This window comes from Octopus sinensis, linkage group LG1 (genome assembly GCF_006345805.1).
Source record: "Octopus sinensis linkage group LG1, ASM634580v1, whole genome shotgun sequence".
In the NCBI taxonomy this organism is placed as follows: domain Eukaryota; kingdom Metazoa; phylum Mollusca; class Cephalopoda; order Octopoda; family Octopodidae; genus Octopus; species Octopus sinensis.
The window spans coordinates 89335568-89362933 of record NC_042997.1 but is presented as its reverse complement, the minus strand read 5'-3'; the positions used below and the strand labels follow the sequence as shown (position 1 = coordinate 89362933).

At 35.6% G+C, this 27366-nt stretch overlaps 1 protein-coding gene across 5 annotated transcripts in view; it reads right to left on the bottom strand.

Moving 5' to 3' along the window:
• Window positions 1-27366, bottom strand: part of LOC115217443 (DNA repair protein RAD50) — an 80623-nt gene that overhangs the window by 27338 nt on the left and 25919 nt on the right. For all 5 annotated transcript variants that reach the window (XR_004999061.1, XM_029787147.2, XM_036502690.1 and 2 more), the window contains 15 exons: window positions 27090-27159; window positions 24461-24561; window positions 22865-22969; window positions 20928-21029; window positions 19666-19778; window positions 17950-18048; window positions 15131-15217; window positions 10635-10727; window positions 9262-9296; window positions 8501-8591; window positions 7312-7447; window positions 5897-6010; window positions 3351-3446; window positions 2578-2731; window positions 1352-1415 (listed from right to left, as the gene is read on the bottom strand). Coding sequence is in view for 4 of the 5 variants with exons in the window: in XM_029787147.2 (XP_029643007.1) it covers window positions 1352-1415; window positions 2578-2731; window positions 3351-3446; window positions 5897-6010; window positions 7312-7447; window positions 8501-8591; window positions 9262-9296; window positions 10635-10727; window positions 15131-15217; window positions 17950-18048; window positions 19666-19778; window positions 20928-21029; window positions 22865-22969; window positions 24461-24561; window positions 27090-27159 (1460 nt within the window). In the remaining variant the exon portion in view is untranslated. The remainder of the gene's footprint in view (window positions 1-1351; window positions 1416-2577; window positions 2732-3350; window positions 3447-5896; window positions 6011-7311; window positions 7448-8500; window positions 8592-9261; window positions 9297-10634; window positions 10728-15130; window positions 15218-17949; window positions 18049-19665; window positions 19779-20927; window positions 21030-22864; window positions 22970-24460; window positions 24562-27089; window positions 27160-27366) is intronic.

Here is a 27366-nt window from a genome sequence, read left to right as displayed (position 1 = left end):
ATTTATCTCTTTTTTTTTAAAAATCTTTTACTTGTTTTAGTCATTAGACTGTGGCCATGCTGGGGCACTGCCTTGAAGACTCTTTTAGCTGAACAAATCAACCCTACCAGGGATTATTTTTTTTTTAAGTCTGACAAGCTCATTTTAGTTTCCATCTACCAAATCCACTCACAAGGCTTTGGTTGGCGAAAGGCTATAATAGAAGACACTTGGCAAAGGTGCCATGCAGTGGAATTGAAACCAGAACCATGTGGTTGGGAAGTAAGCGTCTTACCACACAGCTACACCAGCGCCAATAGTTGTCAAGGATATTTGAATAAAAACCAGAATATTTTAGAATTTTTAAATCTAAAAGTGACATTAGTTTTGCTGAATTGGTTTTAGTTTATGAGATACTAAAGAATCCTCAAATAATGATTTTACCCTGGCCTATAGTTGCCAACAGATACAAAGAGGCTAAGTTTAGCTTTTCGCTCTTCAACATTATTTTTATTCAATCTAGTTTTTTTTTTTATCACCATCATCATCATTTTAATATCCACATGTCCACTTTTCTATGCTTGTATGGGTCAGACAAAGTTTACTGAGGCAGATTTTTCTACAACCAGATGCCCTTGCTGTCACCAACCCTCACCTGTTTTCAAGCAAGGTATTATTTCCTCAACCAGACATGTTCTCGCAGAATATTGGAAATGAATGACACTGTTTGCAAGACAGTGACAATCATTTTACAACGATCACATAACATCAACACATGGAAACATATACACACTCACATACATGTATGTGTGCACATGTGTGTGTATATATATATATATATATAGAGAGAGAGAGAGAGAGAGAGAAAGAGAGAGAACAGGCTTCTTTCAGTTTCCATCTACCAAATCCATTCACAAGGATTTGGTCAGCCCAGGGCTATAATAAGAGACACTTTCTCAAGATGCCACACAGTTGTAGGACTGAACCCAGAGCCATGTGGTTGGGAAGCAAGCTTTTTACCATACAGATATAAATTTATCTTTAATATAGGCTTATTGTTTTCACACATTAATATCAAAGAAGCTACTTCAACAATTTTAAAGCACTATGCTACTTTCAGTGAATACACTTAGCAAAAAAAAAAAATGTCTGAGGTAAGTTTTCAAAAGGACTTACAAGCTCCTATGATTTACAAATGTGTCTAGAGTACCTCTTACTGTGGAAAAAGGGGAAAGTTAGAATTGAGATGTGCTTATGGAATTAAGAAAATGAGAAAACACTATAATGACTGATATTTTTGTATTGTGACTGTTAAATGAGTTTAATCACTAAATGAAACAATAAAAATATGTAAACGATATATATAACTTACAACTTGGACTGTATGGTGTCTTTTTCACTAGACACATCCTCAAGACTGCGATCACCAAGGGAATCTTTCAAGCAAGAAAAAGAAATATAAGCAGTTGTGTTAAAAGCAAAAGCTTTCTCATTAGATTAAATAACAGCTAGCTCGTGTATTCTATACAAAGTACAATAAATATCACATTTATAAAGTTGTAGGGATTTGAACTCCTAACACAAAATTGTTTGTTCATTGTCATGAGTGAGCCACAGCATTTTCACATGGGCAACCTAAGAATTTACTAATCATCTTGAAACATATTTTAGCAATGTGGGAGTTCTGTTAGAACAAACTTTACTGTGAGAGAAACTCTTGTATGGGCTTTTGGCCTCACTAGCAGGGAGACAAATCTCCTCCAACTCCAGCACCGAGACCACCAGCAGTTGAGCATCCATCACCAATAAAAGCAAAGAAGGTTGAAATCACATGATCTGGTAGCCTTGGTGCTTGAGTTGGTGGAGATTTGTTTCCCCTCTAGTAATATTAACAAGCATGCATTTTGCACCAAAAGCCTATACCAGTTTCTCTCATGGTATCTACTGCAGTCAAGTTTGTTTTAACAGAACGCCCTAAATTTAAGGAGGAATAAATATAATCATCTTGAAGTGATGTCATGAACATCATCTCAAATCTTCTTGAAATTCGCACCCTTTTGCACTAGTTAAAGAGTTCTGACACCTAAATCACAGCAGATCATTAACTGCATTTCAAGCAGGACAGATCTCAGCTCTCACAAAAAAAAAGACAAGAAAAGAGCCGTAACAAGTTTCAAGGAACTCATATCTTTTCATCTCTCACTTTCTAGATAATAAATGGCTGAGCAAATACAGTTAAGTGCATTCCTACATCCTAGTCTCGTTACCAGTGAGGATTTTCAAAATATATTTGTGTATACAAAAATAGCCTTCTCTTAATAAAATCTGTCATTAAACATTCACAAGGTTGCTTTCGTTGTAATACACACAGCTGGCTTTATCTCATACCAAGATTAACACAGCATCATCATCACTTTGACTATGATACAACACCTCAACACAGTCAAACAATGCAAACACTAGATAACCAATGCATTTTAAATGTACAACCCCATATTCAGATACACAAGAGTGAAATCCCATTTAAGTTGCTCTGAAATTGCACAATTGGCTTCCACATGTGCAGCTAATGCAAAGAATGAAACATATGAAGCTTACCCATATCTACATCAGATATCAATGATTTCTGGATCCTTGACTTCTTGTTGAGTTCTTTCACTTCAGCAAGATAGCGATCAATCATGAGGATGTCGGGCAGGATACTTTTACCCAAGGACTCATCACTCATAAGGTCTTGCTGGTCTTCTTCTGCCTATAAGTTACAGAATATAGGCCTTTAGGAGTAGAATTAATGTGTTCAATGTGTCGTTAAATCTGCATTCCACTCACATTCTGTTACTTAATTAGAATATTAACCAAATATAAACCAGAAATTTATCAAGTAAAACCAAATCAAAATTTTTCCCCTAAATAAGAAGTCATTATTTGACTGTTTTACACTAGTAACCATTAAAGCTAGCATTATCTAAAAGCTGGTGGAATCATTAGCATGTGGGGTGAAATGCTTAATGGTATTTTGTCTGTCTTAGCCCTTCCCCCAAAATTGCTGGCCTCGTGGCAAAAAATTTCAAACCAATATCTAAAAGAAATTGTTATGCTATGTACCTCTCTGCATTTTTTTTTACATATAACTGATTATGTTTGTCTGTATAACTTGTAGTTCATCCAGTGAATAATTAATATGTTGAAATAAATAATGATTAAAAAATAAGTAAACAAACTATCCCATTTGTGACTGTAAATTTTAATACAGTAAAGAAAACAATTTGTATTAATCTTCCCATCCTGCTTGTCTATGTATCTACTGTATCCAACTATCTAGTTTATATACTGCAATTTTAGTTTTGTATTTAAAAATAAATTATACAAACCTCTTGAATACTTTTGTTCAGTTTCACAATGGCATTGTTGACACTGTCTAATTTATTTTTAATGTCAGGTAGATCAGTTGTAGAAAGAAGAGTCAGCTAGAAATTGAAAAGGAACAGAAATTATTGTGAACAATATTACAATATTAAGCAAAAAAAAATTGCGTTTAGAAAATATACTATTCAAGATAACAAGTGATTGAGACCTTTCACAATTTGCTATGCTTGAGAAGACCCATTGAGCCAAGTGAAATCATAGTCGTGACCAGTACCGGTGACACATAAATGGCACCTGTACCAGTGACATGTAAAAGGCATCAACTACATTACACAGTCATAGGAACCAAGCCAAATAAGAATGAAACCTGGTACAGCTCTTTGGCTTACCAGTTCCAGTCAGACCATCTAACCCATGCCAGCATGAAAAACGGAACTAAATGATGATGATGAAGATACACATACATTTCATACATGGGAACTAATAAAGGATCTATGTTGTCACTCGACCTACAGTATGTGCTGACCAAATCTTCTTAAAATGTTCCGTATGCCTTTAAAATGGTATCAGTGCATGTGGAAAATACACAGACAGATACATATTATTCAAAAAAATATAATCATTTTTCAAATAGCCTCATACATATGTGGTGAAGTTTTTATGTGGTCATTTCACTTGTTTGACATGGCAGCAAATTCTCTTAGCAAACACTTTACTGTCTTTAAAGTAAAGACCACTTTTTGGAACCCACAATAAAAACAAGACAGTCAGAGTTAAAATACTGATTAAAGAGAAAAGTCTGATGCAAAATGACATTAAGCATCTTATATGGACGTGTGTCAAATTGAACTTAAGAGATGTTTCTAAACATTCAGCTATCTCTTTCTGTGAAAAATTGACTGAGCTAGCTCAACAGTAACAATAACAACACATATGCACAAGCCAACAAAAAGCTTTTACATAACCACTTCTCTTTTGAAGAAATAGCATCCAAATCTCCCTTAAATTACACTTTGTCATCTTAAAAATGGAAAGATACATTAGATAATGAAGTTCTAGATACTCTTTGATTAATAAAAAAAAAAGACAAGATGGTCGTAGCTGAAATGCCTTTCATCATATGTCTGCTCAATTTCAACTGACTTGGAGCTACACAAACAATACAAATCCATGGAGTTGAAAACATAAGTATGTTCAAAATTGATGTTTTGAACTTCAAATTTCATTCTGAACTATCCTGTGTCCTTTAAGGTTTGAAACGTTAAATTTCCACAGTACCTAAATGTTTCCACTAATATTCATATCAATTGAAGATAATGAAAGTATCTTAGCATTGGCAGGGTCACCAAGTAACTTGCAAGACAACGATCCTTTGAAAGAAATGGAATCATTTCCTCCAATGCCTGCTCCCCTCTCAAAGGAGCTTTGTCTTGCAAGTTACTTGGTGATCCTACCAGTGCTGATGCCACATAAAAAGTATCTAGTCAATACCGTAAAGTGGTTGGTGTTAGGAAGGGCATCCAGCAGTAAAAACTCTGCCAAAACAGACAATCCATGCCAGCATGGAAGGCAGATGTTAAAGTGCTGGTTCATCATTTTTTAATGTTCATTTTTCCATACTTGTATGGGTCAGACAGAGTTTATTGACACAGATCTTCTACAGCGAGATGTTCTTCCTGTCACCAACCCTCACATGTTTTCAGGCAAGTTAATATTTCCCCCATGCCTGGACATGCTTTTAAAGAATATTGACAATGAATGACGCTGCTTCTACGACCATGACAATCATTTGCAACAATCACATGGTATCAAGACAAGAACCAGGCTGGACCCACAAGCAAGACCAACCAAGCTCATGGATGTTATCCAACCATTTCGTCTGCAGTCTATCCTTGGGTCTCCTGTCGGTTGGTTTTGCCAGTAAAACTTGTCCAGCAATTTTTTCCTGAGACATTCTAACCACATGTCCATCATATTGGAGATGCGATCTCTCAATTTGGAGAAGTACTGGTTGTACTTGGAATACCTTTCTGATTTCTGTGCTATGTACTCTATCAAGTGACATTGCTCCAAAGACCTTTCGAAGGTCACCCATTTCTGCTCCTTCTACTCGTAATTGTATTCCTTTGGTCATTACCCCAGGTTTATGACCATAGATATGAGTAGGTACAAACACCGAAATGAGGATAGTGAGTTTGGCTTTTATACCTACCTTCCTCCTTCTGATGACTGAATGCTGAAACTGGTTCTTTTACTACACCAACATCTGCAATTCTTGCACTTAATAATTCAGTCCTTCCACCATTCCTGTATAACGGGTCTTTTTCAGTTTCCGTCTACTAAATTAACTCAAGGTTTTTAATGGGCCTGGGGCTATAGTGGAAGACATTTGTGCAAGTTGTCATGCAGTGGGACTGAACACAAAACCATATGGTTGGGAAGCAAACTACTAAACCATGCGACACTGCTTCTGCCTATCAGTTCTCATCTGAAGTTTCAAAGCAACAATAACAAGACTGCAGCATTACAGAAATGTATATGAAAAACTTACATTTTCCTTAATTGGTTTCAACTGTTGTAGAGTGTCATATTCTTTCTGGTATTGTTCAAGTTCTCTTTCACTTTTATGCAGTTTAGATGGGACCATCCGTAATTTATTCTCAAGCTACAAGATAAAAGAAAGGAAATGTCATGATAATTAAGAAGCATTGCAAAACCCATTATTCTATGGTGATGTAGGTTGGACAGGTCTTCAGTACAGCATATCACTATTTGTCATCTCCTGTAAGAAGCCAAAAATCCCTACATCCCCAGGTCTAACCTCACTATATTCTCAAGTATTTTGTGATATATCTACTAAAACTACTCTCTAATGTTAACAAATAATGAAATTATTAGTTCATTTTATTCATACAAAGGAAGAAAGTATATCAAAAGTATTTCTTTAAAAAAAGAAATAAAATAATCTTAATATGCTTTCCTTCTTGAAACAAAAGATTGGATGAACCACTAATTAAGCTGTTTATAAAGTGAAATACAACTGGATCAACCACTACTGTGAGAGGTTTCCATTTGGACAAAAATGGATGTGTGATTGATGTAGCTCACAAACAATGATCCAGAAAAATACAAGACATGTACACAACTCACTCATTCCTTTGGAACATATCCACACACACACACACACACTTGATGTCTGACACTTGAAAGACAAGGTTACTGATGGAAAATTTCCATCACACACTTCAATTTGAAAAATGTTTTCACTTGGCATATATTAGCCATTCACATTACAAGTCCACATCAGTCCAACTGACCATCCTTGTGATGCTCCAAATTCTTCCTTAGCTCAATTTTGGTTGTTTTCACATAAAAATAACAATAGCCAATATTCAGCTCTTTGGTCACTTTAGATTGTCTGCTTCCATCACCCAGGCTTCACCACCATGCAACATGACACTTGTCACAAATATTTGTTACATGCACCCTCAATTGAAGGGGTGTAGCACTGACAGAGCTGGCTTTACGCCAGGTGATGAGAGGTTAAAGTATGAGAGAGGGACAAAAATAGGAATCTTGTTGTAGATAAATGGCTACTCCAGTTGGAAAAGAAAATGAAGGGGAAAATGTATCAAGGTATACCCACAAGTTACAGGAGACTGGCAGATGGATGGACATGGAGATTGCCAACCACTTTATAGAGTGTAATGGGTGCTTTTAAACAGAATTGGTACAGGTGCTTTTCCACAGCACTGGTACAGGTGTTTTATATGTGTCACCAGCACCTACAAGCCAACATGATCAGGATTGTTCAGCTGGTATAATATAAACTGTTATATTATACCAATGGTCCTCTATAAGGCACAAATTTGGACAATATACAGAGAAATGGAAAAGTAAATGTCTTTGAGATGAGGATTTTTCACAGATTGGGCAGAATAAGCTGAAATTACAGGGGAAACTCACCTCTAATATTAATTCCCGAATTTCTTGCTCCTGTTCAAAGCCTCGATGACATAATGGACAACATGGACTATCTTTCTTCAGGTCAACAACAAATTTCTTGAAAAAATGTTCTGAACCCATTAAAGACCCACGTTGGCTTTACAAAAGGTGAAAAGAAAAAAATAAACCATAAATTATCATATCACAAAATTATAAAATGAAAAGATATAGTTGATTGATTACAGACATACACAAACACAAGGCCTGTGTTCTAGTGATTCAGCCTATCAACAATAATAATCTCTATCTCCAGCTTTAAATAGAGCTTGTGTTAAAACATAGATTACTGCATTATTTACCTTGAGAGGATCTCACATAAGGGTTCATAGTGCATAAAAGCACTCGTAATTATATTATTGACAGATGAGCATCAACTGCTATGGCTACCAGATCATGTGATTTCACCTTGCTATGGATTCCTCAGTAACGGATGACCAGCTGCTCAATAACAGCTGAATCTCCCATCAATTATATATAGAATCTCAGTGTCTACTTAGGAACTGGTGTTGCAAATAGCCAGTGGGCTGATTAAAGAAGAATTAATAGCAACAGAAGCAGTATTAATACCAAACGGTAATCTTGACCTTCAATTTAAGTGGAGCATGAATTAGAACACAGGTTACTGCATTATTTACCTTAAGAGGGTATCTCATTAGGATTTGTGGTGCATAAAAGCATTCATAATTATATTGTTGATAGGTGATAATGGTTTCTAATTTAGGCACAAGACCAGTTATTTTGAGGAGAGAGTGTTAATCAATTACATCAACTCTAGTGAGCCCAAAGGGATGAAAGGAAAAGCTGGCTTTGATGTGATTTGAATGTAGAGAACTGGAACAAATAGTGCAAGGCATTTTTTCAGATGCTCTAATTTGTAAAACTGCCAGCTGGCTGTCTCCAATGATAATTATTTCAAATTTAGGTAAGTGACTAGAAACTGGGGAAGAAACTGTATGTGGAACAAGTGATTGTACCAACCCCAGTACTCGAGTAGTAAATAAATAAACTATCCCAGTAAACTGAAAAAAACAAACTGATCTTAATGACTGGTATGGACACTGTATTTTGTTATGTAACTATAATATACTACAAAGTATATTAATATAATTTCTACAGAAAATATGTAGAGATAACCTTAAAGTGATCTTACTCTTGCACTTGAGTGAGCTTTAGCTGTATGCTCTGTAAGCTATCTTCAAAAGTGTCCTCTCCACAAGCATCTTGCAGCTTTTCTTCCAGCTCTGCAGAAATAGTCACCAAAAGAAAAGTAAGTTAGGGAAACAAGTGATTTGAAATATTATTTATGCCACAAAAAAAATTAATAAATAAAAATTTTTAAAAAGTCCGAGTGAGATGTGATCTTTGATCTGTTTAGGAGGGTAATAATTCTGAATAAAAATTTGCTAACTTGGACAGTGGTGACTCTACCAACTTACATTAGCAACCAGATGGAGTTGATCGAGTAGACCTATGATAAGGAATCCGTTTGTAACCCTCCTGTCTTTTTTCAGGAATAGTTTATTTAGGACTACAAAATCTGTGTTGCTCCTTTTCTTAAAATGGTAGAGTGTGTATGAGGGAGATTTGAATGCTACTTCTAGTAGATCAAACAAGAATGGTAACTGTTGGTGTTGTTACTGAGAAATGGATTAAGGCAGTGATTTGACAGAATTGTTAAGGCATTAGAGAAAATGCTTCATATTATTTAGTTACAGGTCTTAACATTCTGTGTTCAAATCCTGCCACAGTCAACTTTCAACACATTAGATTCTTTTAAGATTTAAACTCAGAACATGAAAAGTAATTAAAATCTCATGGCACTTTGCCGAATGCTCAGCTAATTCTGCCAATCCAACACATTGTCATTGTTATATGCTGTTATGAAAAAAAAACAAAAACATTTTTACTCACTTTTTAATTCATTCTCTCTTTTCCGCATCTCTTCTCTGCATGAAATGAAAATGTAAATTTTATAAGATAAATTATGTTACAAAATAAAAAAAAAAGTTTATAAAATAACAGTGAAACAATTTTTTTTTTTTGTCTTTGGTCAGTAAGTGTTATTTCCTTTAGCTCCTATTTAGAAATCAAAGGAAATGACTATGATTCCCGTCAAACTTTGCTTTTGTGACCTGAACATCAATGTTTTGAATCTGACCTACTTTTCATTACACTTCAGACAGATTCAATTCTAAGTTGCTGAAGTAGAAGTATGATTATAGCCAATATTCTGCTCAATACCACAGATTTGCTTGTCAGTTGCTTGACCATAACCACTTGAGCATGTCCCTTAGTGGCTGATAATATATGCATCTCTGATCATGAGCAGGAATAGTGTAGGAGCATCACAGCCATATGTTCAGTGGGATTAAGTGTAACAAATGCAAAATTTCAAGGAAATATTAGCCATTTTTCATAGTTTCTAAGGGTAAGCAAATAAGAAATAATGGTTGCTACCCAAGGACAAAAATCATGTTACACAGTGTAATAGGTACAAAAGTGGAAAACTAATTCCAAGTAATTTCATAAGTATAACCTGAAGTTACTACATAGAGGAAACCAACTTTGGTGCAAGATATGCCAGGAGATAAGAACTTGCTACAGACAGTGTAATTTGGCTTTCTTTACTTGGCTGGTCTTTGTCTCATAGATGTGTGCATGAATGTACATGCATGTCAAGCACATGTATGCATGTGTGTGTATGTAGTGTTTGTTTGTTGAGTATGATGGCTGTAAATGACGTTTTTCAGTGATGCTTATAAGAAAATTATGGATTATATAGGTGTTTCTTTAAGTAGTCTATTTTCTTAAAGCTATATTTTTCAGTGGTTGATGCTGGTTTAGAATAGTTTGTGCTGTTAAATTGGCTATGAGTAGAAAGAGAAGTTACATAAGAGAAAAAGCAGAAAGTGAACACAGTGTATCAGATGGGTTTTAGTTATAGCTTGTTGGTGAACAGAGGTATGTTAATTAGTCAGATGGTTGAGTAGTTAACATTATGAAGGGTTCTAAGTATTTAATGACCCTTCCTGACACAAGTACATTCTATATCATACCAAATAGTAAAAGGAATGTCCATTCTGTATTGAACACTTTGTTCAAGATTTCTCTTCAAAATTATACTCTTGAAATTCTGCCTGTCCACAACATCTCTCAAAATCCCACTTCTAGTCTTCAACAATTCAAAGTTAATATCAACTGCTATCAATCAAGAACAGAAACTCCACTACATATATTCAATGAAGATAAAAAGGTTAAAAACAAAACAAAATACATCAACTTACAAGAGCATTCTCTTCTGAGTTTCTTTACTGGACAGGTCTTGCCTTAATTTATCCAACTTTTCAGTTGACTTTTGAACATTATTTGACTGTTTGCTGCAGAAAATTTGAAAAATATCAATGCTTGATTTATAGATATTTTGTGTGTGTGTGTGGTGTGTGTGTGAGTGCGAGTGATCGATATCATCCTTTGACATCCATTTTCCATGCTGCATCGGGTTGGACAGTTTGACCAAAAGTGGCAAGAAGCTGGGAAGCTGAACTAGGTTCCAGTTTGATTTAACTTGGTTTCTATGGCTGAATGCCCTTCCTAATGCCAACCACATTACAGTGTGTGCTGGATGCTTTTACATGGGACCAACACAAGACTCTTGGCTAATCCTCTTCACCAGAGGATGCAGCCTTAACACTTCTGCTATGGAGGATGGGTCTTCTAGAGTACAGAACATAAAGACGGATGAAATGCCACAAAGAGTTTTGCCCAGTGTGCTAATGATTCTGTCAGCTCACCACATAGGGTTCACATTTTGGTACAAGGCCAGCAATTTTAGGGAGGGGATAAGTCAATTACATCGACCCCAGTATTCAGCTGGTACTTATTTTATCAACTCTGAAAAGATGAAAGGCAAATTCAACCTTGGCGGAATTTGAACTCAGAATGTAAAGATGGACAAAATGCCACTAAGCATTATGCCTGGCATGCTAACGATTCTGCCACCTTGCTGCCTTTGTCTTTGTTAATAATGAAATCTATCACTAGAATATATAATAAAAGACACATGTTGATTAAATGACTTGCTTTATAAATATACCTAAATAACTCAAAATATAGCTAAAAATACTACATACAGTTGACATGATGTTCACAGTACATTAACTTCAGGAGATGAGTTAGAAGCAGCATCATATTTTTCTTTTCTTTTTTTTTTAATGGATTAATCAAATGACTTAGCGGTGGCTGCACTGCCACCATCAACTTTACCATTTAAAATCAACTTTTCCATTCTTGCATAGGTCAGACAGAATTTGTTGAGGCAAGTTTTCTACAGCCAGATGCTCTTCCTGTCACAACTCTCACCAGTTTCCAGCCGAGATAATATTTCCTCAGGGCTGAACATGTTTTTCAAAGAAGACTAGGAACAAACAACAACGCTTGTATGACAGTGATGCTTGTTTACAACCACCACATGATATCAAGACAAGGGTACAACACACACATACATATGCATATATATACATACATCTGTATGTACTTATAAGTATTAGGTTGTTCTGAAAATAATGGCTGATTTCAGAAACATAATTTTATTCTGGAAAAATAAAAAATAAAAATGTTTTGATTAGTCAAAGTATGAGCTGTGAATATCTATGCATCTCTGCCATCAATCAACATAATTATTTATACCTCGTTAATAAAAATTTATTGGCTTTGATGCTAAGAAATGTTTGAAAGCTGATTCCACCTCTGGTTTGGACCTAAAAGTTTTATCACTTAAAAACATGTTTAAATGCTTAAAAAAATGGTAGTCAGTGGGTGAAAGATCAGGAGAAATATGGAGGATGTGGTAAAGTCTTGTATCCCAAGTCTGTGAGTTTCTGCAGCGTCATTCTTGCAATATGTGACTTTGCATTATCGTGGAACAGAATTGGACCATGCTATTCATCAATGCAGGTCTTATTTTTAGCAAGTGAGCATGCATTTCAGTGAGTTGATTGTAGTAAACCTCAGCTATAATGTTCTGATTGGTTTCCAGAAAGCTGTAATGGACAACCATAATTGCAGACCACCAGACAGTCACCATAATCTTTTGCTGATGCAACTTTGGCTTTGGGAAATGTTTAGAACACTCATTGTGATCAAGCCATTGACCTGATCATTTACAGTTATCATAAAGGATCTACTTTTTGTCACACAAGTGACTATTTGGTCAAGAAAAGAATCATTGTTGTTTCACAAAAGGAGCATCAAGCACACTTCAAATGCCAAACTTTTTGAGTTTCATTAAGCTCATACAGTACCCATTTATCAAGCTTTTTCACCTTACCAATCTTCTGCAGATTGCGTGAGACTGCTGTAATTCCAAGTGCCTGAGACATTTCTCTGACACTTTGACACGGGGTTTTGTTCAACAATTACTTTCAATTGTTCACTGTCAAGACTGCATAACCATCCTCTACCTTCTTCATCTTCAAGGCTCTCATTACCACTATGGAATTTCTGAAACCACCTTTGTTCTGTGCGATCACTTGTGGACCCCTCCCCCATGCTCTGTTGATATTGGCAGCAGTTTGGGAGGCATCGTGTCCAAGCTTGAACTCATGCAAGAAAAGTAAGCGAAGGTCCTTTTTTGTCATATTCATAATTAACGGTGCTTATGCTTCAAGAATGTTTTCTGTCTGAAATAACTAGAATATTATTAAAGAGCATACATCAATTATTAAGTATGTTGAAATTCACCTAACATATAATTAAAATACTATGATAAATTTGCGTTTCAAAACACAACACTTAGAGCAGCCATTATTTTCGGAACAACCTAGTACATGTTTGTGTGTGCGTGTGTGTGTGTAAAAGACTAGGTATAAATAATGGTCATTAAATATTTTTCTTTATCGTAGTAAACCAGTATAACTGGAACAGAACTATGAATTTACAATATAGAATGATGATGACTATGACCTCAGACCCTGCCACAAGTATATGTGGAGTTATTTACTACTCTAAACAATATTGTTAGCCTAGTGTGCTATCAGAGAGCTTATAAAGTATTTTGCCTGGATTGATATCTCTCTAATAACTATATATATATATATTATATATATATATATATATATATATATATATATATATGAATTTGTGTTGCAAGATTCTTGATGTGAAGTCATGTGTTGAAACAGATATTGCTGTATTTCAGGATGGTTATTTTTTTATTTTTTGCTAAATAAACACACACAATATATTCGCTCTTCACTCATTTATTAATGATTTTATTCTAAATCACGTCCATTGTCCGGAAATCTTTTGTCACACATCTGTGACTTCCTCAGCAACACTGTCCATCTTCGGGTGTGCTCTTGCTCTGCTTATTCTATTAGAATGGAATAAGCAAAGCAAGAGCACACACAAAGATGGAAAGTGTCACTGAGAAGGTCACAAATGTGTGATGAAAGATTTCTGGACAATGGACATGAGTTAGAATAAGAACAGTAATAAACGAGTGAAGAATGATTATATTAGTGCATGTGTTTATTTGGCAAAAAGAAAACAAAAAAAGACCATCCCAAAATACAACAATACATGTGTATGTATGAATGTACAATGTATATGTTATACATGCATACACAATGGAGTGTCTTCTTTAGTTTCCTTCTAAAAACTCTGCTCACAAGTCTTTGGTTAGCCAAGATCTATGATAGAAGACACTGGCCTAAGATACCATGCTGTGGGGTTGAACCCAAGACCACATGGTTAGGAAGCAAGCTTCTTAAGTTGTGCTAAAATCCATTTCAAGGCCTTTGTGACTGACAGGGGTAATTTATCATCAGACCAGAGTCATAACTCGGCCTAAACGTTTTCAACGAAGTGGATGCTGCTTAAGATTTTCCAAGGGCCAGTTTGTGGTGTTAAATACAACCTTTATTGACCTTACAAATGCACTGAACACTGTCAGTCATGAAGGACTCAAGAGATTCATGGTCATGTACACATGTCCTGACAAGTTTACTGCTCTGGTGTAGTGAATTTTGCCACACCAAGACAGAAGACAATTGAAAGTTGATGACAGCCTTACAAGTGACAAATGGTATTAAATAAGGATGTGTGCTGGTATATATACTTTTCAGAATGTCATGTGTACCTTCAGCTGATTGGGTATACATTTTAAAAGCATAACTTTAATATGGACTTTTGAGACTAGTGTTAGTCAACCAAAATATCTTTGTATGCTGACTGGCAGTGGAAGGCATGATACACGTGAGGGAAAGTTTTTACCACTTTCAAGTCATACTCCATTGCAAGTGACATCTGATATGTATGTGTTTGTGTGTATTCACATGCACAAACACACATCTACCAAATCCCACTTGCAAGGTATTGGCCAATCCAAGGCTATAAAAGAAGACATTTACCCAAGGAGCCATGCAGCAAAATCAAACCTAGAAGCACATACATACTTGCAAAGCCACTTTGTTTGCCATACAGCCATACCTGCTGTTGTCTCAATGTCCTGACTTCAAAAAAATTTCACAAGGATGAAGTCTGCAAGTTCTAATTTAATGTCATTTAATTTTTACTCAAAGCTGATTCTAGGTCTCTCACTTCAAAGTCTATTTCTATATGACTTTATATCCTCACAACTATCACACTTGGTTTGCAATACAAAGAACCAATTTAAATTGTTTGTTTAGACAGAAGCCTAAAAATGACCCTCTCCACTAAGGCTGATAAAAATTAACTTCTTCACTATGGCAGAATTATGATAAATATAAAGGGTTTTTACCTCACATATTCATCCAAAGTTCCACGGAGATCATTACGTGGCATTTCTCCCAAAAGATGAATAATGCTGGTTTCATGGCGTGATTTACTAATAACAAAAGAATGAAAATAAAGTTATATTTTGATGTTCTGAATTAGACCTGCATGGTATTTCTTTGAATATAATTGCTGGAGACAATACTATATTTTTAGATAAAGCAAATAAAATTTTAAATACTTCCTATTTATATTATGAATACAGGAAAGAGAGGAAAATTCAGATTTTTAACTTAACTGATGCAAACATATTTATAAAACAACTTTCTCCTTTGATGATAATTTTTGTCAGATGATATCTAAGCTTTCATTTATGCCACACATCAATTTTAAATGTTTCAGACCTAATCTACTAGCTACAGAAAATAACATCAGGTTTCTATATAAATTCTCATTTTTCTCTCTATGAAAATAATTATGTCAATCCATAGGTATATCTATCAATTAGCTGCTTAACACTACAGATATTGAATTTAAGTATTAGAGAGTAAAAGTACATTCACAAACTTGGAAACTTTGATACTGTAGTAGCAATGGTTTTTTAAAGCCATACATACATAGTATAACACAAAATTCTAAATGGAAATAGAAACAGTTTAAATCAGTGGTTCCCAAAGTGGGTGGTGGAAAGTTGCAAGGGGGCATTGAAGTGGGGTGATAAAGGGGTAGTGATTCATGTAAAAGTAACAAAATAATGGGCTCATTAGGTTAAGTATTATTTGTGAAATACAGTTGTTTTGAATTTGCTTCAGAAAGAGGTCTATGTTTGTGATGGTTAGTTGGGGTGGGGGCACTAGGAATGTGGCCTGTGTGTTAAGAGGGAGGCAGCCTGGAAAAGTTTGGGAACCATTGGTTTAAATCTAGTAAGTGAGGCAAACAGAATCTTATAAATAAAAAAAATAAATTATGAATAAAAATTCAAACCTTCTACCAAAGTATGCTTGTACCTGGATTACAAAAAATACTTTATCGCTTATAGCAGCAGTGTTTGGATATACTAACTGCTAAAAAAGGCTTCACTCAGCTATAAATTATCTTGTAGTCAAAGAATGACTTCCTTTATACAAAGATGCATTCAAAATGTATCTGACTTTATTCTTTCTTGCCAAACTAATGCCACCTTTCCTGTGCATACATCTAGATTACAAATGTGTAGTGCAAGCTTGGATTTTTCTTTGCATGCAAGATGACTGAATGTGTTAGGCTCTAAGCTTAGGTGAAGTTAACTAACCTAGGAGATGGAAAACTCTGACAAACAAGCCTAAAGCACATTGTTTATTGAGTTTGTGGCAAACATTTGCACCACATTTCTGCTATCAGCATTTCCAAAGAGTATGGTGTGGCTGATTTTATGCAAAACTTCACTAATGAAAACAAAGCAGCTGTTTAGGCAGTCTCACAACTATTGGTTGTTAGACACTCATATGTTGAAGCTGACAAGAGAATCCAATATATATATATATATATATATATATATATATACGTGGGCACATGGTTTGGTGGACAGGGGGTTGTACTCACAATCATGAAATCATGATTTTAATTGCTAGACCAGGTGTTATGTTGTGCTCTTGAGCAAAACACTTCATTTTATGTTGCTCTGAGATCACTTCAACATCTGACAGTGCATGTTCAAATAACATCATTTGGATGGAGAGAGTGAGATAATGTGTGGCACGAACATTTGATCACTATAAACAAATCATTTGTGTGCCGGTTGTTTGGCAAAAGCAGAATGCTCAACAGGAGAGTTCATCATATATATATAATATATATTTATGTATAAAAAGCTCTGTCTGGCCCCCGTGTCGGTGGCACGTAAAAGCACCATCCGTTCGTGTTCGTTGCCAGCCTCGGCTGGCCCCCGTGCCGGTGACACGTAAAAGCACTGTCCGTTCGTGGCCGTTTGCCAGCTCTGTCTGGCACCTGTGCAGGTGGCACGTAAAAAACACCCACTACACTCGCGGAGTGGTTGGCGTTAGGAAGGGCATCCAGCCGTAGAAACACTGCCAAATCTGACTGGGCCTGATGAAGCCTTCCGGCTTCACAGACCCCAGTTAAACCGTCCAACCCATGCTAGCATGGAAAACGGACGCTAAATGATGATGATGATGAAACATATACACACAGATAAAAGAATCTGATGAAGACAGGGACTTGCTCTTGCATGTATTATTTAAAGGTAACACAGGGAACACTTTCAGGGTTAGTAACTTTATTAGTTTGAAGTAAGTGCAACGACAGGTACTGTACTACCACTAACTATAGTTTTAAATTCATCCAGTGCTGTGCTGGTGATCAACACAGATAGCCTTTCTTGAGCTAGCTTGCTAGATTTCAGTCCTGGGAGAAAGTAATAGGAAGGGGGTCTAACTTAACACTTAGTAGAGACTTTAGCTTAGCAGATAGTGATAGAGGGAGTATCCAACTGAACAGATAATTACTTCAAACGAATATTTTCTAAAATGTCAAAACAGTGGAAACAAAAAACCTAGAATGACTGTGCCCAGTGTGTAACCATGTGTAACATATCGAAACCTTTTGATACCAACCCACCTTAGTCCTAAGATATAAACTTTTTGTTTCAAAGTGATCTGAATTAAAACCTTCAGTTAAAATTTCATGTTAATTTATGTTTCAAATGCCAGCTTCATGATGAAAAAGTTATTTTTATGAATTCTTTGTTATTTTCAAAATTAATTGAAACAAGTGTAATATGGTGACAAAAGGGTAAATTAAATCAGTCACGAGAAAAAGTTCCATGCTAGAAAACACATTTCATACCATTTTTTAATTTGTTCTTCTTTTGCAGTTTTCTCTTTGTCTAACATACTGATCTGAGTCTGTACAGTAGAATGTTGATGCATCTTTTTTAGAAGACCACTGAAAAGAGATACTGAAAACATCAGAATTTAACAAATTAATGACAATAACAACTATTATGGTTAGAAGTGATACCTCATCATCATTTAATGTCTGTCTTCTCTGCTGGCATGGTTTCTACAGCTGGATGCCTTTTCTAATGCTCATCACTTTGTCGAGTGTACTGGATGCTTTTTATGTGGCACCAGCACTGGTGCTTTTGACGTGGCACCAACACCAGCAGGGTTGCCAAAAATCTTACAAAACAAAGACTTCTCAACTGGGAGAGGGAATGGATTTGAGGGTGGTGGCTTTTTGCCAGTTGAGAGATTGAAACATAATAGAAGGATAGATATGTGTCTTACTATAGAGGAGATACTTGGCCACCCCAGTAGGAAAAGAAAGGCGAAAAGAGGAGGATGTTCTATAAGAGTTTAAGGGGAGATGTTTAGAGAAGGGAAAAGGAGACTGTAGTAAGTAATGGTGAGGAAAACTGAAGTGGCTGGGAGGTGGGAATGGTAGATATGTGAGGGCATGGAGTGTGTGTAGGCAAGCATGTTAGGAATAGTGGAGGGGCATGCAGCGGGTGGTGATCATGAGTGGTGGGTACTCCACACTCCAAAATTTAAATAAAATTAAATGCAGTTTACTAAGGGCTAATTTTGACCTAAACACATACATAAAATAGCTAATCAAAAGAAAGGCGTGGAGGGAATTAACAAATTTAATTGCCAAAAGCGCATGGCAATTTGGCTAAATATTTTCTACATTAGTCATGGGCCAACTAAAGCCTAGTGAGTGGATCTGATAGATGGAGACTGTGTGGAAGCCCACACAGTGTGTACATTACTATCTCCTTGCCATGATATTACAGGATAGTTGTAAGTGGGTATCACTGTCATGCAAGCAGTATCCTTCATTTTCAATCTTCTGAGATATATCTGGTCATGGGGAAATATTACCTGTCACCAACCCTCACCTAAGGGTTGGTGACAGGAAGGGCATCCAGCTGTAGAAAATCTGCCTCAATAAATTCTGTCTAACTCATGCAATGAGAAATGGCTGTTAAATGGCAATGATGAACGGTGATGATGTTGTTATTAGTAAATATAAATAGGTAGTCTTCAATGACACATCAGTGCTACTGCTACTAATAAAAACTATATGCAATCACTACTGAACTCCCAAAAATGACAGAAATCACATGCCACATATTCTACACAACAAACAGATGAAACACTCAAGTAAACTAGAAACACTACAATTATAGAAAAGAGTATACAAACAGCAATTCTACTCTCTTAAAAGACAATGTTGCACACACCTCAGGAATCTGAAAGTGTACTGGACACTGCATAACAACAACAATAATAATCTTTTCTACAATGTGTATACTCACACACAAATCCATGTGAGATTGCATGCTCATTTGTACCTTTCACTTTATTTTGATGAAGATATAAACATCAGCCCAAAAGAAGAAGAGAAAAAGCAGTGCTCTTAAAAGTTTACCAAGTTTACCTTGCCACTATTACTCTCAGTGAACAAACCACTAATTGGCTAATTGGAAATTTGTAACCAATGATGATATTATTTGAAAATTGCAATATCAAAATATTAAATTAAATAATTACATACTCAAGTTCATCATATTGTTCTTCCAGAGTTTTCTTCTCCTGAGACATATTCTGAATTTCTTTCTTTAGTTCAGCAACATTGATGGATTCCTCAGTAGCTTTCAATGACTTTTGCTTTATTAACACAACAGAACAGAAATGCATTATTGAAATATTAATCAGATAAAGTAATACATTTTACAATATATTATGTGAACTTAAAAAATACTTGCTTCTAAGCTGAAGAATCATTAGTCATCTTTTTACTGGCATGAATTGTAGAGGCTTTCTACAGCAGTATTTTACAGCCAGATACCCTTTCTGATGCCAACCCTTTTAGTTACCTCTTACAATTAACCAGGGTACAGTGTACCTGTTCTAAGACCTAATTTTTAGTATAGGACACTCAGAAATTTGTGGGATGGCACAAGTACAGCTGTGTGATAATGAAATTTGCTTTTCAAACATACAGTTTTGGGTTCAGTCTTACTGCATGGTGCCTTAGGCAAGTGTCTTCTACTATGGCCCTACGCTGACCAAAGCCTTATAAATAGATCTGGTAAAAGGAAACTGAAAGAATCCAGTCATGTATTGTGATGTTTATGTTAGAATTGCAAAACTGCATAGTAGTAAGACATGAGCCTTGAATGTAAAGGACTTGAAAAGACTAGAAAGAAATTATGTTAGCATGTTCTACTGGATGTGTAACGTTAAGTGTGGATGAATAACAAAGTACAAATATGTTGAGAGAAAAATTAATAAGAAGAATCAAATGTAGTATGCAAGAAAGAAGACTGTGATGCATATGGATGAGACAGCTGACACAACAAAAAAAAAGGTAACATATTTGAGCCTTAAATCTTAGATCAACATCATGTCACTTAGGCTGGCCAGGGTCAAAGTCCCACATTATTAATATTAGCATAATGACTCCCTAGACACAAAAAAAAAAAGGAAACATATATTTGAGCTTTAAATCTTTGATCAACATCATGTCCTTTTGGCTATCCAGGGTCAAAATCCCTATGTTATTGATGTAATGACTCCCTAAACACAACAAAAAAAGGGAAACATATTTGAGCCTTAAATCTTAGATCATTATGTCCCTTAGGCTGATCATTGGTTACATTTGATCAGCTCAAGTGAGGCTTAGTAATGCAATATCATCTAATGATCTTGATCCTTTAGTTTAACAACCTCTCAAAAAGGGGACAAACATAGCCCTACTGCTGCAAAATTAATAATAAAATTAAGAAAGAAAATTAAAATTGTAATGTAGCTTACAGCAGATTTCAAATCAGCAGAGATTTCATCACGGTATCTGGCAGAACTTTCCATTTGTTGCAGGGCATACTCACATTTTTGAATTTCTGCTATGTTCTTTTTCTGGAAATAAAACATGCACATTTGTCAGAACTCATCTACATACTCAAAGTTATTATTTTTTTATTTTTTTATCTTTTACTTGTTTCAGTCACTGAACTGTGACCATGCTGGGATACTGCCTTGAAGAATATAGTCAAATGAGTAAACCTTACAATTTTTATATATTTTTGAGTCTGGTACTTATTCTATTGTTTCTTGTGTTGAACCGCTAAGTTACAGGAATGTAAACAAACCAATACCAGTTGTAAATCACACACACAACCGGCTTCTTTCCAACTACCAAATACACTCCAAAATCTTTGGTTGACCCAGGACTTTAATAGAAGACACTTGCACATGGTGTGACACAGTGGGACTGAACTCAGAAATATGTGACTAGGAAGTAAACTTCTTATCACAAAGCCATGCCTGCACTTATTTTTAGAAATATGGTGCAAGAATGGTAGTTTTTTTTTCAATGTTAAAAAGGTGAAAATCAAAGATGATCCTGGTGGGATCTGAACAAATAGCAGAGAGGTGAGGTCGATAAAATACAGTTTACCAGCACTTTGTCTGCTAAAGAAGCAAGGCCTAAACTCTTTGCATTTGAGGAAGTTATCAATGATGATATTTATTCTTCAGATGAAGAGTTTATTCTTATGTAGATAATGAGTAATTCAGACAATCAAAATGGTGAAAGTGATGAAGAAAGTAGCAATTCAGGTGGACAAATAACATACTTGAGAGATAAGCCTATTATTATCATTATTCTGAGTTTTTTGTGATTCTGTCCATTAGTTTGCCTTCAATCATTACTCTTGAGTTGTGTATGCAACTATTTGTTTTTTTGCTCAGGAGCCCAGAGGAATGTAAAGTTAGACACAGGGGCTCAGGTCTGAGAGAGTTAATGACCTCAGAAAAATGAAAGCTAAAGTCCCCCATGGCAAGATCCCTGTATTAATATTTCAATTTTGTGTTCATCAACATGGTTTCATCACCAATTTGATAAATAGAATGGTTCAATTAACAGAGATTGATGAAGTAGGTAGAAGATTAAGAGAGTAGGTTCAATAAGATCACTTAAAAATCCTCAAAGTTAGTGCTACCAGCAAGGCTGCAGCAGAATGACTGAAACATAAACTCTCATCATCATTTAAAGTCTATTTCCCATGCTGACATGAGCTAGACCAGTGGTTCTCAGGAGGGCTCCATGTGGCCCTGGGGAGTGGGGGTGGTGGCTATAAGATTTTTTTGTTAAAATATTTTGTGTATTGTAGAAGCATAATCAATTCATTACACATAATTCTTAATTTTTTTATAAAATTCTTAATATTTAATTCTAAAAATACAGGAAGATGTATTTTTTTTTATACACATCAAATGGCTATGGAAGTCCATTAGCATAAAATAGGAATCAAAGGGGTCCATAGGGAAATATGGTTGAGAACCACTGGGTTAGGTGATGCATCAGGAGCTGGTGAGCCAGACGACTGTACCAAACACTCCAATGTCTGCTTTGACATGGTTTCTAAGGTTGAATGCCCTTTCTTTGCCAACCACTGAACAGGGTGCTTTTTATGTAACACCAGCACTAGTGAAGTCACTCACCGAGTTGCAAGACAAGAACTCCTCGACTGAAGGAGGAATAGTAGTATCAAATTAGGTGGCTATACAGGTGTCTTGAAGTAAGAAGACAGATATATACAGGTGTTTTGATGTAGAAAGACAGTTACCCCAGTTGGAAAAGAAAGAAAACAGTGGTAAAGATGAGTCAGGGTGCACCCTCAAGTTACAAGAAGGGGTATATAGGAAAGTGAATAACAATAAAACAATAACTAAATCAACATATTTCTCACCGTTATTTCTTCTTCCATCTTAATTCTCTGTTCAAGTTGAACCTTTTTTTCTTTAACCCCATCCATTTCTTGCTGTATACTTTGCTCCTTCTCTTCAAATCTTTTCTATTTGAAGAATTAACACAAGTTTCAATTGGAGGTAAGGGACAAAAAAAAAAAAGAAAGAAAAAATTTTTTTATCAGTTTGGCCCCAGCATTTTAATTTATCTTGACTAGTCAATAGATAAAATACACCCAAAATCTCAGCTTTATGTAATTTAACCCTTTAGCATTCAAACTGGTCTTATCCAAGCATAAATATTCTACCAGTTTTGTGTTAAAATTGGCCAGACCTGGTCTCTCACAGCTATCCTACATCATTCTAAAAATAAGCAATCACACTATGAAAATCTCTTGTTGACTTTGAGCTTCAACTATCCATTGATGGAATGTTTACAGACTCAACTTCAACAAAGAGCTAACCTTCTGCTTTACATCTTTTTCAAGTATAACAAAAAAAATAATAAACACACCTATGTCAATAAAAAAAACAATTAAGAAAGTTAATTCTGTGAGCACAACATAATAGTTGTAAGAATGGGACTCAATTTTGATAATGTTGATATTGTTTAACACCAAGTTTCACCCTCATTAAACTTATCAAAGGCCTTCTGACCATGACCATCCTGTCTTTTCCCAGACATAGTGTACACATAACAGATTAGTACAGATCAGATACATTAGCACACAGAGGCCAATATCTAAATCAAATCCATGAGTACATAGGTCAGTAGTTCTTAAAACTACATGACTTAAAGGCTCACTGGAGATCAAGTATGACAAAATTACTGATGCAATTCATATGGAAAGTATCAAATAAAATTAACTTAAAATTAAAAATTTGGAAAAAATAATGAAAATTACTGCTTACCTTATATTATATATCCTACTTGTGAAGAGCAAAATTATAAATAACAAGTTTTCTGAAACACTCTGGTATTAGTATGGCAATTCTAAAACTTTGACCTTCTGAACCTACAAGTATGCTTTAGCAGGTATTTCATTTGATTATACACCCCTGGGAAAGGCAGTGAGCTGCTAGAATTGTTAGTACACTAGGCAAAATGCTTAGCAGCATTTTGTCCGTCTTTACGTTCTGAGTTCAAATTTGCCTTTCACCCTTTCGGGGTTGATGAAATAAGTGCCAGTTGAGCACTAAGATCAATGTAATCAACTAGCCCCTCCCCCAAGTTTGTAGAAAGGATTACTATACCCTTGGAAGATGCAAAAAAAAAGGTGGCCACATGGTTTTGTCATTACAGCTCAAAACTATATTGCCAGTCACTTTTGCATCTTCTAAGAGTATAGTCAAATGTAATCACACCTGCTAAAGCATATTTGCAGATTTAAAGGATTAAATAGCATTATTTAAAATCTGCAGTGTATCTAGATGCCCTCTCAATGAATAAGCACATCACAATGGACCATATGAAAACCACTGAGTACAAAGCTCAGTATCTAGGGTCAGATATGTCAGAACTCATGACTAGCTGACAGAGATCAAAATCATTGAACAAAGCACACATGAATACACAAAAATATACAATGAATACATACCTTTTCTATTTTGACATCAGACATCAATTGTTGATGGGTGTTATTCAACATCTCTATAAAATTTTTTGTGGTCTTGTTGTCTATGGTATTCTTATCAAAGTCTGAAAGAATTTAACAACAGTATTTGTTCGCTTGTTTTATATGGGCATGGGTTGGAAGGAGATTTATTAAGGCAGTACTTTACAGCTGGATACACTATTCTTTCAAAGCTCAAAGCCACAGGAAGTATTGTTTACAGGGAATATAAAGACAAAATCACCATTTTGTGCAAGTGGTGTCATACAAAATCGAATATAAACACTCACACACAATTGCTCTGATACAGTTTCTGCCAAGCAGTTTATATACAAGAGACAACACATAACTTGGCGTAACTAAGATAAATTCAGTTGACAAATGTTAAGACAAATTTGTGATATTACCAACATCATCACTATTATCATCATAACAGCAGTGGCGGCAGCGAGGAGGAGGATATTATTAATTAATTCTGCTTGATAACAGCTGAGTGAAATAAAAGACAGGTAGGTCTCTAACTACAAAATACATCCCTAGCAAAACTCAGAACTCTACTTCATCCAGTCACTAAGCAAGCATAATAAATCATATAGGCAGTGTTCTTAGAGTATCAGATTAAATGCCTAGTGGGTATTTGTTCCAGCTCTGTGCATTCTAGCATCAAATCCTACTGATGTCAACTTTATTTCCATCCTTTCAGGATCACTGAGTACCATTCCATGGCAATGGTTTTCATGGAATCACGAGAACATTAAATAGAATGCTTTGCAGCATCTAATCCAGCTCTGTACTTTCTGCGTCCAAAATCCTGCCTAGAATACCATTACAAGGATTAACCTCTTCCAGGTGAACTTGTAGCAAGAGTCGAATCCAAGTCGCAACATTATGGGGTCAATAAAAAAAGTATTAGTTGAGAACAAGAGTCAATGTGATCAACTGGTCCTATCCCAACAAAATTTCAGGCCTTGTACCTATAGGTGAAAAAAATATAATTATTAAGGTGATGAGCTGGCAGAATTGTTAGCATGCTGGACAAAATGTTTAGCAGCATTTCTTCCACCTTTACATTCTAAGTTCAAATCCCACTGAGGTTGACTTGTCCTTTTGTCCTTTCAGGGTCAATGAAATAAGTACTAGTTGAGAACTGGAGTTAATGTAATTAACTAGCCTCTTCTCTTCAAATTTCAAGCTTTGTACCTATATTAGAAAGAATTATTATCATTATTGAAGACAGTGAGCTAACATAATTGTTAGCATATCAAACAAAATATTTAGGTTTTCTTCTAGCTCCTTACATTCTGAATTCAAATTCTGCTGAGGCCAACTTTGCCTCTAATCCTTTTTGGACCGATAAAATAAAGTACCAGTCAATGTAATTGACTTGCCCCCTCTTCCAAAAATTGTTGGCCATCACCTACCTCCCCTCCCATGCCCCCAACATCACTCTCTCAACTGAGAGATCCTAGTCTTGCGGGCACATCAGCACAGGTACCACATAAAAGCACTTGTGCCAGTGCTACATAATAACACCCATGCCAGTGCCATGTAAAAGCACCCATGCCAGTGCCACATAAAAAGCACCCAGCACACACTGTAAAGTGGTTGGCATTAGGAAAGGTATCCAGCCTTAGATAATCCAAAACAGACAAATGTCTCCAGGGCAACTCTCCAGCTGGCCAACTCCTGTCAAACCATCCAACCCATGCTAGCATGGAGAACGGATGTTAAATGAAGGTGATGATGATGATGATGAAGTGTGCTGACAAACTGGAAAAATCAATAACAATAGTACTAATTATTTATAAATTATCAAAATAAAAATGTCTGAGTGCAATAATAATTTCTAACAAAGGTACAAGACCATATATTTAAGGAAGATAGAACAGATGATTATATTAATCTCAATTTTACAGATACTTCATTTTGGTTGGGTTTTTTTACCCTACAAGAATGAAAAACAAAGTTAATTTTGGCAGGATCAGAACTCAAAACATCAAAACCAGGGATATTTTGTCCATCACTCTGTCTCTTTTGCATATCTGTTTCTTCAAATTCCTCTCCTGCTTATTTATGTCCCATATTTAAAGACATGGTCTAACAGCTGCACTAGTAATACCGCTAAGTAGATACATGTTTTGCAACTCATCATACAACAATAAAAACTTCTAACTCCTACTATTAGCATGGGAAAAGGATTAATAAAAAAACAATAGGCACAATAGGCTGTGTGGTAAGAAGTTGCTTCTCAACATGGTTCCAGGTTCAGTCTCACTGCACATCTTAGGCAAGTGTCTTCTACTATAGCCTCAGACCAACCAAAGCCTTGTGAGTAGATTTGGTAGATGGAAACTGAAAGAAGCCCAGTGTGTGTGTGTGTGCATGCGTGTGTGTGTGTGTGCGTGTTTGTGTGTGTCTGTGTTTACTCCTAGTAACTTAGCAGTTTAGCAAAAAGGGAACTAATAGAGTAAGTACTAGGCTTCAAAAAGTAAGTCCTAGGGTCAAATGACTGAAACAACTAAAAGATAAAAGATACAAGATACAAAGCCAATTTTTTTGTATTCCAATATGAAAAAAATGAATGTGAAGCAAATAGAAGGAAAAATGTTCTCACCATCAATATTATATTTTGTAGCCAGACGCATTACCAAATCTGCACGGGCTTGTATATTTTCTTCATTGTTCTAAAATAGCAAAATTGATTTAAAAAATAAATAAATAAATAAAAAAAATAATAATGGTTTCTGATTTAGGCTCAAGGCCAGCAACTTAAAGGGGTAGTGGTTGGTTGATATCATCAACAAAAGTACTTGACTGTTATTTTATTGACCAGTTGGTGGGAGGTAAAGCAAAATTGACTGTGACAGGATTTCAATACAGATTGTAAAGAG